Source organism: Microcebus murinus, chromosome X (genome assembly GCF_040939455.1).
Source record: "Microcebus murinus isolate Inina chromosome X, M.murinus_Inina_mat1.0, whole genome shotgun sequence".
Lineage (NCBI taxonomy): Eukaryota > Metazoa > Chordata > Mammalia > Primates > Cheirogaleidae > Microcebus > Microcebus murinus.
Window position 1 is genome coordinate 114,853,122 of NC_134136.1, and position 16,481 is coordinate 114,869,602.

The window sequence follows — 16,481 nt, forward strand, 5'->3', positions numbered from 1 at the left end:
GCATATCACTTCTTTGAATTCGAAAAAGTAATTTCAAAAGTCAAAAGACTATGAGCTTCTCAAAGGCTGGGACGATGCCGTATCCAAGTCTCCCTCACCCTGTGCCCTATACTCTGTGCTCAATTGAGGTTTGGAGAATTAGTAAATGAATAAACAAATATAAATGCTGTTATCATCTTTGTGACCTTAAAGCCGCATAACTTCTAGGAACCTTATCATTTCTTCATCTGTAAAATAGGAAGAAAATACTGACTGCTATTTTCACACAATTTTCAAGAATCAATAAGCAAAATTTAAGGGAGAACCTTTCAAATTCTAAGGAACCATATATAAATATAAGCTATCCATTTCCCCTCCTTTAGTTTTAGTCTCTTATCTAAAGTCTCCTCCTGTAATGATATCTCCAGATAGCTCCTATTCTTCTTTCTGATCAGGTCTCCATAAACAAATACTAAGTTTCCACAGAAATATATTATATATTATCACAAAGAAATATGATTACTCACATAAGTAATGTCACTCAACACAAATCGTTAGATATAAAGCTAAAATTAGAAACTATATCTATTATGGCATTCAAAATATTATTTTATACAAAGTAAAATCAAAAGTTTAACTCACCGCACATTTTTCTACTTTGCCAGCATTATTAGCCCATTTTACTAAAGCCAATAATCGAACGAAGAGTTGGCGTGTCCGGCTAGCAAACTGCACTATTTCTATTTTCCTATAAAATAAAACAATTCTTAATAAACCAACATTTTAGAAAGAATATTTCACAATTTATTTTATCTGAGCCAAAAAATAAATCAATCTTTGTTTACAACTACAACAACAAAAGGGACCACCTAAAATATTTATCTAAATATTAATTGTCATTTTGTATACCATTGGCATATACTTTATTTTTCACCTCAGAATAATAAGCCCAATAGAATGTTTTAGCAATGAATCACATCTTAAAATGAGTTTTATATTATAATAAAAGTTGTTTACTAAAATATACTAAGTTCATGGACACACAGCAGAAGTTAACTGGCTCATAGAGGGGACCAAATTGTTAAGAGCTATGAATTATGAATTTCATAACTGAAATTAAGAGTAATTTGACTAATAATTAGTAACCCTTTTGGTAAGAGAAGGGAATTAAAATAAATTTTTGCCAAAGCTTGAAACTGCATTCTTTCTATGAAAGCAAGGGCCCATTTCCCATCTAACAACAGCATGATTTAAAAAACTGAATAAAGACCTTAACTATGCAACTCTTTAGCAAACTAATTTCAATGACAAACTTGGACACATTAAAAATTATCCAAGCAAAGTTAAAGTATGTTGAGTACTAAAAATAAAAGGTAGAAGGTCTGTCCACATCTATTTTTATGTTATACCTACTACTATGCTTTTTTCCCCAATACTCATCAGTACTTTTTATCTACTCCTAAAGCCCCCAAAACAATGTGTTAGCTAGACCTCTCAACTTCATAGCAGCTATAAAACTGATAATCATACCTTTAATAATTTACTTTAACCCTTTGCACTCACTTGCTTTTGATTCCTTTATTCTACTCAGGATTTAATTTTTTAAATACCCCAGATTTTACAAAGCGCAGCAGTAGAATAAAAACCTAGAGTTTCTTTTCATACAAACTTATTTATTTGGATTTTTTTATATTTCAAATTATTGATACATTCAAAGATTAATTTTAATCTCTATAATTTTTCATGGTGTGATATTTTTTGAAACATTCACCCACATGAAGACCTGGTTTACATTCACATGTTTTACAAATATAAATCATCTCTCTTCTTCCTCCTTTGATTTTTCTGTTAGAACAAACACCACAATCTTTGTGTTTTTTGTTATGGTGAGGTGTGATTACATGGAGCTTTCCATCTAAACCTTGCTCTAAGTTAGCATATAATAATCTACCCCTGGAAGTTAGTGTACCATCTCTGCATTTACATTTTACTTGTCCTTTCATGCTAATGAAAACAAGAAAAGGTACTGGAAAAATAGACACAAATCCCCCTTCTCCCCGTGGTGAAACTACGTGTCGAGTGTGGCTCGACATACGAGCTGCTACTGACACTAACCGTGTCGAGTCACACTCGACATCCGAGTGCAAAGGATTAAGACACTGAAAAAATAATCAACAGGCCAGGACTGCTGGCAAGACCCAGCAGAACACCAATGTCCCTCCAAATGGACTCTGATCTATTAATCTTAGTACAGCTGTTCAATGACCTACAGATCCAACCCATAGCTCTACATCTTGCCAATACCACCACCATGATACAATGCACCAAAATAAAGTTTTTACTGAAGTACAATCTTGACTAAAGACTACATAGTCTACCTCCTATTGAGAGAGCATACAAACAACCCCAAAGCCTTCCTTGAAGACCTGCTGGCAATATCAGTGGTACTACAAAGAGAAGAATCAAGGGCACAATTATGACTCTTTTGCCAGTGTCTTTCAAGGATAAGAGATAAAATAAGCAGAGTATCATGGACAAGACTGAGACACAGAAAAAATATTAAATGTACATTATGATCTGGCAGCCACCTCAGGGCAAGGAACCTCAGTACTATCACTCTAGCTCATCAACAGCTTACAGAGGATGTGAGGTTTTTCCTTCTCTCTCAGAGCAAACATACTTGTACATTGTTAATTCAGTTTCCCAAATGCATTCCTCTACTAGAATGGAGATGTCACCTTTTGTAAATTATCATGACATGGTTTGCTGACATCATGCTGTCTCAAGTGACAGGGAGCATAAGTTAGTTTTTTAAAGGCCCAGTTTCCTTTTCTACCCTAGAGCAGACAGAACAAACCCTCCTCATGTTTTCTTCCTTTAAAACTGACCAACCAAACTATAACACAGGTATGCATGAATTGTCTCTTCCACTTCTATCTTTTTGATCTAATTCTATCAAAAAGGTCAGATGGGGTTGGCAGTAAAGTGTGGCCACTACTGAACGCTAACCCCCCCCCCCACCCCATGACTTGGTATTAAAAAATAAATCAATCAAGGAGCATTAGTGCCACAGATACAGTCAAGTAGCCTATACTGTGGTCACAATTTAAATCTCCATCACATGATTTCTTTGAAACCTTAATTTGTCTTGTTCTTTCAGCTTATGGAAACATACTAGTATTAAGTCTTAAGCCCCAAACTCCAACTGAACTAAAATTTTCTCAACTATAAAACAGTAATAGCAAATAGGCAAATGTCAATTCTCTAAACATATCTAATAGCATCATTGTAGCAAATGGTAAATTAGAAGCCAACTTTCTAAAGCCAGTCTGCTTCTTAGATTCTTCCATTATGGACTGTATCTTCTGTATCTTCCTATCCCCCTCAGGGACTTAACCAGGTCAGTCACTCAATAAAGGTTTGTAGAATAGAAGGTCTAGAACTGGTCTCACACCAAGTACTGTCAAGAATGAAGAAATTACATTTCTCAGGACTTCCTAAACATATGGTGTGAAAAATCACTCATGGCTCTTTAGGCCTAGGTTTCCAATCCACAGCCCTATACACACATACCCACACACCCACACCTACATTCATAGATCAATCAATAAAGAGACAGATTTAAGGCTTTTTCATACTCACCTTTCCACATCAGATTTCCTTGGCAGTCTAAGAAGAAGCAAAAAAGAAATTGATTAAATATATGATACATATCACCTTCATCGGAATGTGGTAATTTAGGTTTTTACTTTATTAAATATACTATTAAATACCTTAGTGTTTCATAAAAAGTGGGGTTGTGTGGCTAATTACTTTTTATGAGCTTCCAGCAATATGGCCGTAAGAGAAAAGCTAACACAGGAACATTTCTCTCCATTCAAATGCTTCAAAAAGTATTACATGAACCTCAAACATTTAAAAAGTCCAAATATCACATTAGCCCACTATATCATAGAGTGTCAAAGAAGTCTTATTCCTTTAAGACCAAAATGGTCACAGATATAGAAGTGCTACTTGGTTGTCAGCCTCCCTGTATCCAATGAATACCTTGCTTCCAAGCAATAATCCCCCCACACTTTGTTACAGTGGGCAAAACAAGAAGTTAAGCACACAAAAGGGCCGGTGTCAGTCAAGGGCTTTATAGTAATTATGCTGTGCATGGTGGTTAGATGAAGATTTGTATTACCTTTTTCATTATTTTTTTTTTCAGTCTCACCTGTTGCCCAGGCTGGAGTGCAATGGCACAATCATAGCTCACTGCAACCTAGAACTCTTGGACTCAAGCAATTCTCCTGCCTCAGCCTCCCAAGTAGATGGGACTACCAGTGTGTGCCACTACACACAGCTAAAATTTATTTTTTGTAGGCACAGGGTCTTGCTATGTTGCCTAGGCTGGTCTCAATTCCTGGCCTCAAGTGATCCTCTTGCCTCAGCCTCTCATGTGCTGGGATTACAGGTGTAAGCCACTATCCCCAGCCTGTATTACTTTTAAACAGCTCCAACAGGGTTTTGATTTCTTTTTGCTAGTTCTCCAATATTGATAGCCAGCAACCATATGTCAACTTCTTCCCTGATAAATTATATCATTTAACACTCTCATGTCTACTGATGTTTAGAAAGGTCCTGATCTGCCTCCTGAATCACCATTCTGTTCATCTCTATCCCACGGTCCAAGATTTAATGGCCTGAACAACTCTCATGCCTACCCCACATCAGTTCTTGAAGAATACATGCCCAGTTGCTTAGATCTTCCATGTGCCACAGGAACAGAAAAACTATAATAAAGCTACTTCCGGGCCGGGTGTGGTGGCTCACGCCTGTAATCCTAGCACTCTGGGAGGCCCAGGCGGGTGGATTACTCAAGGTCAAGAGTTCGAAACCAGCCTGAGCAAGAGCGAGACCCCATCTCTACTATAAATAGAAAGAAATTAATTGGCCAACTAATATATATAGAAAAAATTAGTAGGGCATGGTGGCGCATGCCTGTAGTCCCAGCTACTTGGGAGGCTGAGGCAAAAGGATTGCTTGAGCCCAGGAGTTTGAGGTTGCTGTGAGCTAGGCTGATGCCATGGCCCTCACTCTAGCCTGAGCAACAAAGCAAGACTCTGTCTCAAAAAAAAACAAACAAAAAAACTACTTCCAGAGGTTCAAAGTACAAGGAGGGAAAACTATTAATATGAGCTCTGGTTTGTAGTTACCTATTCTTAGGGTAGACAATGGGATGAAAGCTAAAGTTATTATCAGAGTGATAAAGGGAACTAAGTAGGGGCTGGAAGGGCCAACACACCAAAGGGATAAAACAGAAATTAAGGCCCTATTAGAAGACTGCAAATAAAAACAGCCTCTGACAGGTTCCTTTACGTGCCAAAGCTCCTGAGAAGACTCCTCAAGAAGCCACAGCCCTTGTCCCCTCTCTCAAGAGAGAGAATGAGAATGATAGGTCTGGGGGTCGGGGTGAAACTAGAACCTTTATGGGTAGAAAGAACAGGAATCATTGTTCTAGCTTCTTCCACCTGCCCCAGAGACCCTAAAAGCATCACTGAATGTCAGAGGTGGTATCATTTCAGGGACAAAGGGCAGATTTTGCTGCCTGCCTCCCCTTTCCCCTATTCCTCCTAATCTATTTAAAAATCTTTTATGGATAGGAAATCCACCATTTAGGGCAAAAACCCTAAAATGCTAATGTTTGAAGGGCACAGAAACTTATTTATACCAAAGTGCAATAAGACAAGTTTACATGACTGAGATCCCGGCATTTTCTGATTTTAATTTAAAAAGGTTTTTAAAAAAGAGAAAAACCTAGGTCCCTAAAAAGTCAAGGCAGAGAGTAAACTCCAGGATTTGAGCATACATGTTGGGGGAGAAGGGAGGTAGACAAGCAGAAGGGGAAAAAAACAGAAATGTGGGGCCAAAACCAAACCACTTAAATTGACAAGGTTGTTGTTTTTACATTCAATGGCTCACAGACAAGCATAAAATGCTGCAGAAATAAGTAATCATGTCCCTAAAGACTCTTACAAAAAGCATACCTACAACACTGGCTCTACATTAATATATTAATCTTTTCACAGTTTCTACCTGGAACAAGGAAAAAGACACTATTTAGAAACTTTCCTAGTAAGTTCTTAAGCTAACTTTGGTTACCACAAATCAAAAGTGAAAAAAAGTAATTTTATTTACCTACATCAAGAGCAATAGTGACTTTTCCCACTAAATTCTCCACAGCTTATGACCATTCATTCATCGATTTACACAGAGTCTTGCTACGTTGCCTGAGCTAGTTGCTGTCAGCCTAGCTTACAACAACCTCAAACTCCTGGGCTCAAGTGATCCTCCTGCCTCAGCCTCCTGAGTAGCTGGGACTACAGGCATGCGCCACCACACTCGGCCAATTTTTTGTTTCTATTTTCAGTTGCCCAGCTAATTTTTTCTATTTTTTAGTAGACATGGGGTCATGGTTGCTTAGGCTGGTCTCAAACTCCTGAACTCCAGCAATCCTCCCACCTTGGCCTCCCGGAGTGCTAGGATTACAACAATTCTTTTTTTAAGAACAATTTTTTATTGATGTGCAAAAGATGTACATAGTTTTGGGGTATATGTACTATTATTTAATACAGTCATATAATTTGTAAAGATCAAATCAGTGTACTTGGGATATCCATCGCCTTAAATATTTGTCTTTTTTTAATGCTAGAAACATTCAAATTATTCTCTTCTAGCTATTTTGAAATGCACAACAGATTATTATTGTAAACTACAGTCATCCTACTGATCTACTGAACGTTAGGTCTTATTTCTATCAAACCGTACATTGGTTTATGACAATTCTAAAATTTCATTCATTTATGAATTACATCAATAAATAGTCAAGCCCCAGCTATGTGCCAGGCGTTGTTCTAGGCCATGGGGAAAGCAGCAAACAAATCAAAATCTCTGTCTTCATGGAGTTTATGTGGGGAGGGATGGAACAGAAAACAAACTAATAATGTCAGGTGGCAATAAGTGCTATAGAGAAAGAACAGTGAGTAAGAAGGATAGAGTAAAGGGACAGAGTACTATTTTATTGGTGGTCAGAGAAAGTCTTTCTGATAAGTTATGTGTGTAAATACCTAAAGGAAATCAGAAGGCAAACCACACAGATTTCTGGGGAAAGAGCACAGGCTCTAATGTAGGAGCATGCCAGGCACTATCAAGAAACATCAGGGGTAATATAGCTGGAAAAGAATAATCGAGGAGAGTTTTAGGACATGAAGCTAACAAGGTAAGGGAGAGAAGACAGACCATGTACAGTCTTAAAGATAAGATGACCACAGGCACTTACCTTTCATGCTCAAAAGTGTCCTGGTTTGGACCATAAATTTTATGGTCACCATATATACAGGTGATTATAAAAACTTTTTAATCTAAGTGAGATGGAGAGCCATTGGAGGTTTCTGCGTAGAGAAATTCTAAAAGGATCATCCTGACTATTTTATGGAGAAGAAACGGTAGAGGGACAAGGGGCAAGGGTAGCAGTAGAGATACCGGTGAGCAGATTATTGTGGTAACACAGTTGAAGGATTAGGTAGGTGTTTTGGACCAATACTTGGTGCAAGCGTTGAGAAGTGGTCAGATTCTGAAGTCAGAGATGACAAGACTTGCTGATGTATTGGGTGTGGATGGGAAGAAAGAGGAGCCAGGAATTACTCCAAAATTTTTGACCTGAACAATAGCAAGAATGGAGATACCATTTAGTGACATAGCAAACAAGGTTTGGTAGGGAGGCGGGGAGTGGAATCAGGAGTTTGGTTCTGGACTTGGTATGTTGAAATGCCCATTAGATATTGAAATGTAGGCATGTGGATAGAGTCTGGGGTTCATGAGAGAGGTCTGTGCTGGAGAGATAAATATGGGAATCATCATCATATAAAGGGTGTAGACTATATATACTTATTCTACAGCTTTAAAACAGATGTTTCTCTCTTCATAAACCAAGTCCTAAAATAGTAAAAGGAACACAGTATAATTCGAATTTCTACCAATCTCCTATGGAAAAGCAAATTACACAACCACTGATAGCAGTTTTCAACGTTATTTCCTCACAGCTCTACATAAGACAGGTTATCTTCACATACACAAAACTTTCTCATGGATATTCTTGGATTTTGATGATACCCAACAATAAATGGTACAGAGAAGTAATTCTACAATAATCCCTATTCATAACAGCTATTTAAATTTCATATTAGACAAGGGTAGGCTTCTTTACTTTTTTCTGTCTCATTCAATAAAGTACCTCAAAACTGAGAATGCTGTTTTATAGGAGTTAAGTGGAGCCTATTCTAATTCTTGCAGTCATCTGCAAACAAATATTTTAAGTCTCTAAACAAATAATTCTGACACTTTACAGGCTAGTATCTGCATACTAATGTATTTCAATTGATAACCCTGCCTTAAAGTCTTGCAATAGATAAAAGATAAAAACTCATCTAGATAAAAACTAATTCTGATTTACTTTTTCTGAACCTGGGTTAGAAGATATAAAAAAGAGCCCCAAAATTTTATAGCGCCCTTTCTTCACATACTGAAAATCATTAGTGTATTCTGATCCTATTCTGAAGGGATTAACACCTTAATCATGCCCCAAGGCATTTCACGGGTAACTAGGTGATTTACAAACTCCTTTCTGACTCCAAGAAATAACAGCAGGCTAATTACAAAAAATATTTTACTTACAGTAAATTCGCGAAGATCTCAAACTCTCAAACTTTTCAGAAAAAAAAATACTTGGAAATCCAAAATTTTGGATTATTTTATACACAATGTAGTTCGTGCATTCAAATTTAGAAGCAATTACAGCCTACATTTAGTAAAACGTATTCTCAAGAAGCTGTAAAACAGATTTCTCATCTTTGGGATTTTTTTTAAAGCTCGAATATTATGTATTCCTAAATCCTGAACTCTACAGTCTTGGGCTTTGGACTAAAAAGCTTCCAGCCAAGAAATCAAAGAGTTTTGTTGGGAACTTGGACAAAAATCTCAGATAATTTTCAGTGAAAGTCTAACAACACGCAAAATTAACAAGTCTCAGTTGCTTTATCGCCAGAAAGACCCCCAATACAAAGCGTCTCCTCTCCCTCTTCTGAACCGCAAGAGTTAAATATTCTAGACTAAGCACCCCAGCAGAGAAAACAGCAGCCTCTAGGGGAGAGGGAGGCGCAAACCTCTCTTAGCCGGTTGGGCGGGAAGGGGGGAGCCGGCATGGGTTTCGCGGCACTTACAGGTCCGTCAACACCATGAGCTCCGAGTAGGCCCGGTGCAGCAGAAATTCAATGAGGGTGCTCAGCCGGTAGCCAGGGCTAGCCGCAGCGGCAGCTGCCGCTGCCACGGCGGCTCCCGGAGGAGGAGGAGCTGGGGCTGACGCGGGGCCACCACTGCCGCCGCCGCCGCCGCCTCCAGGCGGGACCAGCTGGTGGTTCTCTAGCTGCACTGGGGCCATGGTGGCGTAGGGCCGGACTTGGCGCAGCGGCACAAGATGCGGCCCTCAAGCCTCCTGGGCGCTCGGTCACCGCGCCAAACGGGGCGCGGGCAGAGTCGCCACCGCCTATCGCCGGACCGCCTCTGAACAGGAAGCCGTGTGCCGACCGCGGAAGCCCGCCTCCATGTAGCGATGAGCTCGCCGGCCACAGTGACGGGAGAGAGGGGCGGGGAAGCGGGGCGGCAGCCGCAGAAGAGAAGCTGCGCCTCCGCGACTGCTCAGAAGCCGTTCCGCCAGGCAGCCGCCGCAACGTCCATGTTGACGGCCCAAAGCGGAAGTCGTTTGGCAGAGCGGAAGGGGAACCCGTAGGGGGCCTTCCGACAGAGCCTGCGTCTTTTCTCCCCGCTGTCTCGCGCGGCGGCGCTTGGTGGCGCGTGGGAGTGGGGCGGAGTCGGCGCGCGCGGGAAAGCGGAAAAGGGGGGGCCGCTCGCCGCCGGAAGCCGGGGTGGGGGCGGAGCCGGTCTCGTCACTGGGGACGTCAGCAGGTGCCCCTCCCTTACCCTCGTCCCTCTCCCTTTCTGCCTCCCCCAACCCTCGGCGTTTTAAAAGCGACAATTTGCCCTGAGGAATCGATCTTCGCTCTCTAAGTGAACCACTAATACGGCCGGGAAGGCCTTCTCTAAGATGTTCGTGAGTTCTGGTTCTGGCATCGCGAGGACATGCAGTGGCAGTCCTCTCGTGATTTCTCAGGCCTTTGCTCCTCCCACAGACGTCCGAGGCGTATTTCGTAAGAGAGAGGACGTTTGCGTCGTTTTTTTTTTTTTAAACTGTGGGAAAATGTGCGAGAAAATATGTTTGGGGATAGAGACAGGGTCGCTGGCAGAATAACTTAACTTTAATAGAACTAGGTATATGCTAAGCTTGTTACAGTCCCCCAAATCTCATCAGTTTAACGGAGAAACAGCCCTTAAATCATTTGCTGCTGGCTCTCATTCGGTTTTTGTCCCTGCTCTTGTAGCCGCCCTGTCCTCAAGGACTCTCAATTAGTCTTGTATGCCGCCACTTTTCCCTCTCAAAATCCAAGTTTAATTTTTTGCGCCCGCTTTAAAACTGATTCTGAACCTTGGCTGCATTTTGGAATCATCTGAGGGGCTTTAAAAAAAAATACTTAGGCCTATGGGTTTCACCCCCATACGTTCAGATTTAATTGATACGGTGGGACGTCTGGGCTTTGGGATTTTTAGAAGTTTTCCGGATGATTCTAATGTGCAGCTCACAGATTCCCTGTTAAAAGCGTAAGCTGCTGGGACCCTTTCCAAACATCTTGCAGCTTCATCTCTTAACTCGTAGATGTAAGAGACGCTTGTCCTGTTCCCTAAGGTTAGAATACTCACACTGTCCACTTGTGTAATCCTTTGTCATTCTTGAAAGCCATTCACCTGTTTTCTGAAGGTGTAAACTCTTGAGTGTAAATCACTTGTTCCCTCCCTTTGTGGTCCTAAAGCCCATTTACACGGAGTATCATTATGGTACTTATCAAAATGCATTGGGAAAGGCCAGGCGGGTGGCTCACGCCTATAATCCCAGCACTCTGGGAGGCCCAGGCCAGAGGATCGCTTGAGGCCAGAAGTTCCAGGCTAGCCTCAGCAACAAAAGCAAGGCCCTGACTCTACTAAAAAACAAAAACAAAAAACAAGGGGGGAGGGGAAGTAGCCAGGTATGGTGGTGTGCGCCTGTAGTTTCAGTTACTGGAGAAGACGAGGTGAGAGGATCCCTTGAGCTAAGTTAAGGAATTTGAGGTTGCAGTGAGCTATGATAATGCCATTGTACCCTAAACCCTGGGCAACAGAGCAAGACCCTGGCTCAATCGATCAGTCAATCAATAAATAATGCATTAGGATTATTTATACTCCCTACAGGTGCAGTTGTTGGAAGGCAGAGACTATCATTCATCCCTATGCAATCTACCTCAGGGAACAAACGTTTTAAAATTTTATTTTTAATTGACAAATTATAGTACATATGTATAGGGTACAATGTGATGTTTGGATACATGTATATATTGTGGAATGAGCAAATCAGGATAATTAACATATCTATCAACTGACAAACATTTCTTTGTGGTGAGGCCATTTAAAATACACTCTTTTAGCAATTCTGAAATATACAAAATATTATTAACTGGAGTCACCTTGCTGGGCAATAGATCACCAGAATTTATTCAAAAGCTGTCTAACTGAAACTTTGTACCTGTTGACCAACATTTCCCCTTTCCCCACTTACTGCCCACCCTCAACCTCTGGTAACCACCATTCTACTCGCTATTTCTTCTGTGAGTTCAACTTTTTTAGATTCTACATATATGTGAGATCATATGGTATTTGTCTTTCTGTACATGGCTTATTTCACTTAGCATAATGTCTTCTAGATTCATTCATGTTGTCAAAATGAAATAATTTTGTTCTTAAGGCTAAATAGTATTTCATTGTGTATATATACTGCATTTTAAAAATCCATTTATCCATTGATAGATACTTAGATTGATTCCATGTCTTGGCTGTTGTGAATGATGCTGCAGTGAACATGGAAGTACAGACATCTCTTCAACATACTGACTTCAATTCCTTTGGATATATACTCAGAAGTGAGATTCCTGTATCACATGGTAATTCTATTTTTAGTTTTTTTTAACTCATACATGGCAAATATTTTTAGTTTTTTAAGGAACTTCCACACTGTTTTCCAAAATAGCTGTACTAATTTACATTCCCACAAATAGTGTACAAAGGTTCCCTTTTCTCTATGTCTTCACCAACACTTGTTATCTTTCATCTTTTTGAGAATAGAATGGGACCATTTCTTTTTTTTTTTTTTTTTTTTTTTTTTTTTTTTTTTGAGTCAGAGGCGTGCCCTGTTGCCTGGGCTAGAATGCCGTGGCATCAGCCTAGCTCACAGCAACCTCAGACTCCTGGGCTCAAGCAGTCCTTCTGCCTCAGCCTCCCAAGTAGCTGGGACTACAGGCATGTGCCACCATGCCCAGCTCATTTTTTTTCTATATATTTTTAGTTGGCCAATTAATTTCTTTCTATTTATAGTAGAGACAGGGTCTCGCTCTTGCTCAGGCTGGTTTCGAACTCCTGACCTTGAGCAATCCTCCTGCCTTGGCCTTCCAGAGTGCTAGGATTACAGACATGAGCCACTGTGCCTGGCCTGTTGATAGGATTTTAACTCTGCCTTATTGCATATATTAAACACAGTTAAACGCCATGCCTTTTGATATTCATTCTATGTGGCAGTAAGTAAGGTTTTACCTAGAGAGAGTACAGCCAACTTGCAAGTAAAAGAAAAAATTAACAGGTGGGGTGTTGTTTTAGAAAAGAGAAAATTTCACCCACGTCAATCAGAAGTGTTTACTGAAGAGTTTACTGAAATTTCTGTGAGTTTGAATACATATCCTTAAAAATGGAAAAGTACTAGTTATCAAAAAGAATGTTCTAAATAAAAATATGGTGAAAATACAGCAATAGGACTGATACTTGCTGTGCTTGAATTATTGGAGATCAGGGAGGTAAGGTAAAGTGGGGTGATTTCCCATCTCCCAACCAGATAATATAGCCACTTGGCAAACATAGGAATGACTACTAGTGGAAGAAATGAATGAATAAGAGAAAATGTTAGCATGTTTGGCTGAGATACTAAAGGAATGACCACATTCAAACCATTACTTTTGGAAATAGTTTATAATTTATCATTTTAAAGCCTACAGTACAATACTTCTTTCTGTAGTATAGGTACATGCTTCTTTCTCTCAGTTTTTTCAGTTGTTCCTCTTTTTGTGATCATCTGATTCTATCACACCTCAGATAGTTTCAGAACTAGCAGCATGATATTTTCTCAGCTCTTAAATTGATTTAAATGCTTTTGATCTTTCATGAGGTCAATCTGATTTTAACAAAAGGAACAACAAATTGATTGCAAAACATGGAGGAAAAAGGGCATTTTGTTTAAAGCCCCTTTGGTAGAAAAATGAAATTGTGATACATATGTTTTCATTTTATGTACAGCTGCCCCTCAGACACAAAAGGGTGAGAAAGGAAATGAAAAGTAACTTTTTCTTTCTTTTTATAAGATATTGCAATCAATTCTTCCAAAATGGAGAGCAAAAGCAGTACTGTATTCATCAACAGATGCTACATTCACAATGAAGTTGAGGGAGGGAACTCACAACACCATGGGCGTGGTCTGACCAACCTAGAAAAAATGAAAACACTCTAATGGCTTTGCATTTAGAATAAAACCCAAACTTCTTAACTGTGGCCTCAAAAGTTATTGACAGAATAGCCCTTGCCTGCTTCTCCATCTACCCCAATCTCCTGCCACTTTTTCCCTTACTGTAATTTCGATGGGTTTAGTACATACCATTACCTCTCATTGCAGATATGTTGTGGTATGTTGCAAACACTTGAAATATTTGTTTTCTGGCTCTTTACATGGCTGGCTTCTTTATCCTTCACATATCAGCTTAAATGAGAAAATCCTCACAGAGGCCTTCCTGTTATATTAAACATGTACAAGGAAGTTCATTGCAGCATTGTTTGTAGAAGCAAAAAAGCATGAACAATCTTAACTGTCCCTCAGTACGAGAATGGAGAAGTAAATTACTCTATTTCTATATAACTATTCAGATGAATTAGAGCTGCATGTACTAACGTGGATACATCTCAAAAACAATACTGAATGAAAAAACAATCTTTTTGATATCACTTATGTCCATTTTTAAAGCACACTCTATAATATAGTAAAAGTAAAAAATGTAAGTGAGGATGATATACATCACCTTCAGCATGCCAATTACTTCTAGAAAGGGGTAAAGAATGAGGTGATGCTTTTTTTTTTTTTTTAATTTGACTTTTCCCCTTTTTTTTTCTTTTTCTTTTTTTAACTTTGAATTTTCTGGCTGAACAGAGGTGATGCTTTATTGGTTACTAGCTATTAGTTATATCTAATGGATTTCTTAAAAACATGAAGGAAATGTGACAATATTGTTAAAGTTGGGGATAGAGATGATTGTTAAAGTTGGGGATAGAGATAATTGTTAATATATTCTTTTTAACATTTTTGAAATATTTTAAAACATTTAAATTAAGATGTTTTTATTAGTATAATTTACACTAGCTGCCATAACAAACAAACTCTGAAATCTCAGTGACTTAACACAGTAAGAGTTTATTTCTCATCCTCACAAAGTGTAATAAAGATGTGCCTGATGGGAGGCTGTCCTCTAAGTAGTAGCTCAGAGATCCAGGTTCCTTCTATCTTGGGAAATATGGTCTTTCTGTGTGCCTATATGTTAAAGACTTCATTAAAGAAAATGAAATGGTTTGATGAACAAATAGCATTGTTTTTTACCACAATATTAAAGTAATCTCTCCCCCCCCCCCCAAGTTAGAGCACAGCCTCTGAAATCCAACTGCTCAGATTCAAGTTCGACCACATATGATCTGAACTCTCTCCCGCAAGTTGCTTCACTTCTCTGGGTCTCAATTTCCTCATCTGCAGTAATAGTACTTACCACAGAAGATGATTGTGAAGAATAAATAAGTTAACCTTTACAAAGGGCTTAAAATAGTAAGTAATCCATAAATAATATTATTAGCATTATCATCATTTAAAAGCAATAAGTCTTGTATTTGTTTATTCACCTAATAACATAAGAACTTTCTTTTTTTTTAATATATGAACTTTCTATCTTCTCCTGTCCTCATGTGGCTATGTTTTTAATATGCCCAGCACCTAGCATAGTGCCTAGCTATCTGGCTTTAATGAATGAATGGGACAAGCATATTCCTTCATTTATACATTGTAGTTCTATTTGTATTGCATTAACTTTTGTAGGATTAGGATTGACATATATTTACATGAAATGAAGTGTCAGGAATTTCTTTTAAAGTACTTCAGAAAAAAAAGTTGGGGAAGTAGATGAAATAAGATTGGCAGAATGTTGACAAATGTTAAAGCTGATGATGGTTACATGGGGGTTCTTTATATTCTTCTTTTCTGTATGTTTGAGAATATACATAATAAAAAGTTAAATAAAAGTCTTACTATTAAAAAAAAGTCCTGCTATTGTGAGGGTGTCATACACAGCAAAATATTTCAGATCTAGCCCTGCCAACGTGAATGTTTCTGTTTTCATAGCATGAGGATGGGGATGGTAAACTCAACAGCACGATTGTATTGCCAATTGTAGCTGCTGCCTGACTCAAGGGTACCATGTGATTGTTTTGTGATGCTACAGTGTTAGATCTAGGGGACAAAGAAAACGTTAAGTGTTTCCCCCTCCCCACACCTCCTAGGGACTAAGGTATTCCTTCTCCAGGTACCAGGTTTATTATTCTTTCTTTTTTTTTTAAGTTGGTAAATAAACTTTATAACAACATACGGAAATCAAAATTTTTAAATATATACATTTTTTCCATTTTCTTTTAAGATTAATTTCTTTATTTTTACTTCAGGATATTATGAGGGTACAAAGATTTTGGTTATATTTTATGTCTTTGCCTCACCCAAGCGAGGATTAGAGGCATGCCCTTTCTCTCTACAATGCTCACCGAGTCCATTAGTTGTAAGTTTACCGCCCACCCCCACTCCCTAATCCCTGGAGAATATTACTACTGTGTGAGCACCATAGTGTTGATCAGTCAGTGCCAATTTGATGACGAGTACATGTGGAGCCTATTCTTCTGATCTTGTGATACCTCACTTCGGATAATGGGCTCAAGCTCTATCCAGGAAAATATAAGAAGTGCAAGATCACTGTCGTTTCTTATTGTTGAGTAGTATTCCATTGCATACATATACCAAATTTTAACAATCCATTCATGAATCAATGGTCACTTGGGTTATTTCCACATCCTTGCAATAGTGAATTGTGCTGCCATAAACATTCGGGTGCAGATGTCTTTATTATAGAATATCTTTTACACTTTGGGGTAGATACCTAATAGTGCTATTGCTGGATCTAATGGTATTTCTATTTTTAGCT

The 16,481-nt window shown here is 38.9% G+C and overlaps 1 protein-coding gene and 1 long non-coding RNA gene across 3 annotated transcripts in view; one reads left to right on the forward strand and one right to left on the reverse strand.

Annotated features, from left to right (window-relative positions):
• Nucleotides 1-9,855, reverse strand: part of MED14 (mediator complex subunit 14) — an 80,121-nt gene extending 70,266 nt beyond the window's left edge. For both annotated transcript variants that reach the window (XM_075999333.1, XM_012781822.3), the window contains exons 1-3: nt 9,240-9,855; nt 3,622-3,648; nt 622-727 (exon numbers count right to left, since the gene is read on the reverse strand). In XM_075999333.1, coding sequence (XP_075855448.1) covers nt 622-727; nt 3,622-3,648; nt 9,240-9,457 — 351 coding nt within the window. In that variant the 5' untranslated portion in view covers nt 9,458-9,855. The remainder of the gene's footprint in view (nt 1-621; nt 728-3,621; nt 3,649-9,239) is intronic.
• Nucleotides 9,856-9,983: 128 nt separating this feature from the next.
• LOC142865901 (uncharacterized) overlaps nt 9,984-16,481 on the forward strand; it is a 161,494-nt gene continuing 154,996 nt past the window's right edge. Inside the window, exons 1-3 of the long non-coding RNA XR_012916001.1 lie at nt 9,984-10,223; nt 11,968-12,101; nt 14,882-15,064. This is a non-coding gene — a long non-coding RNA (uncharacterized LOC142865901). The remainder of the gene's footprint in view (nt 10,224-11,967; nt 12,102-14,881; nt 15,065-16,481) is intronic.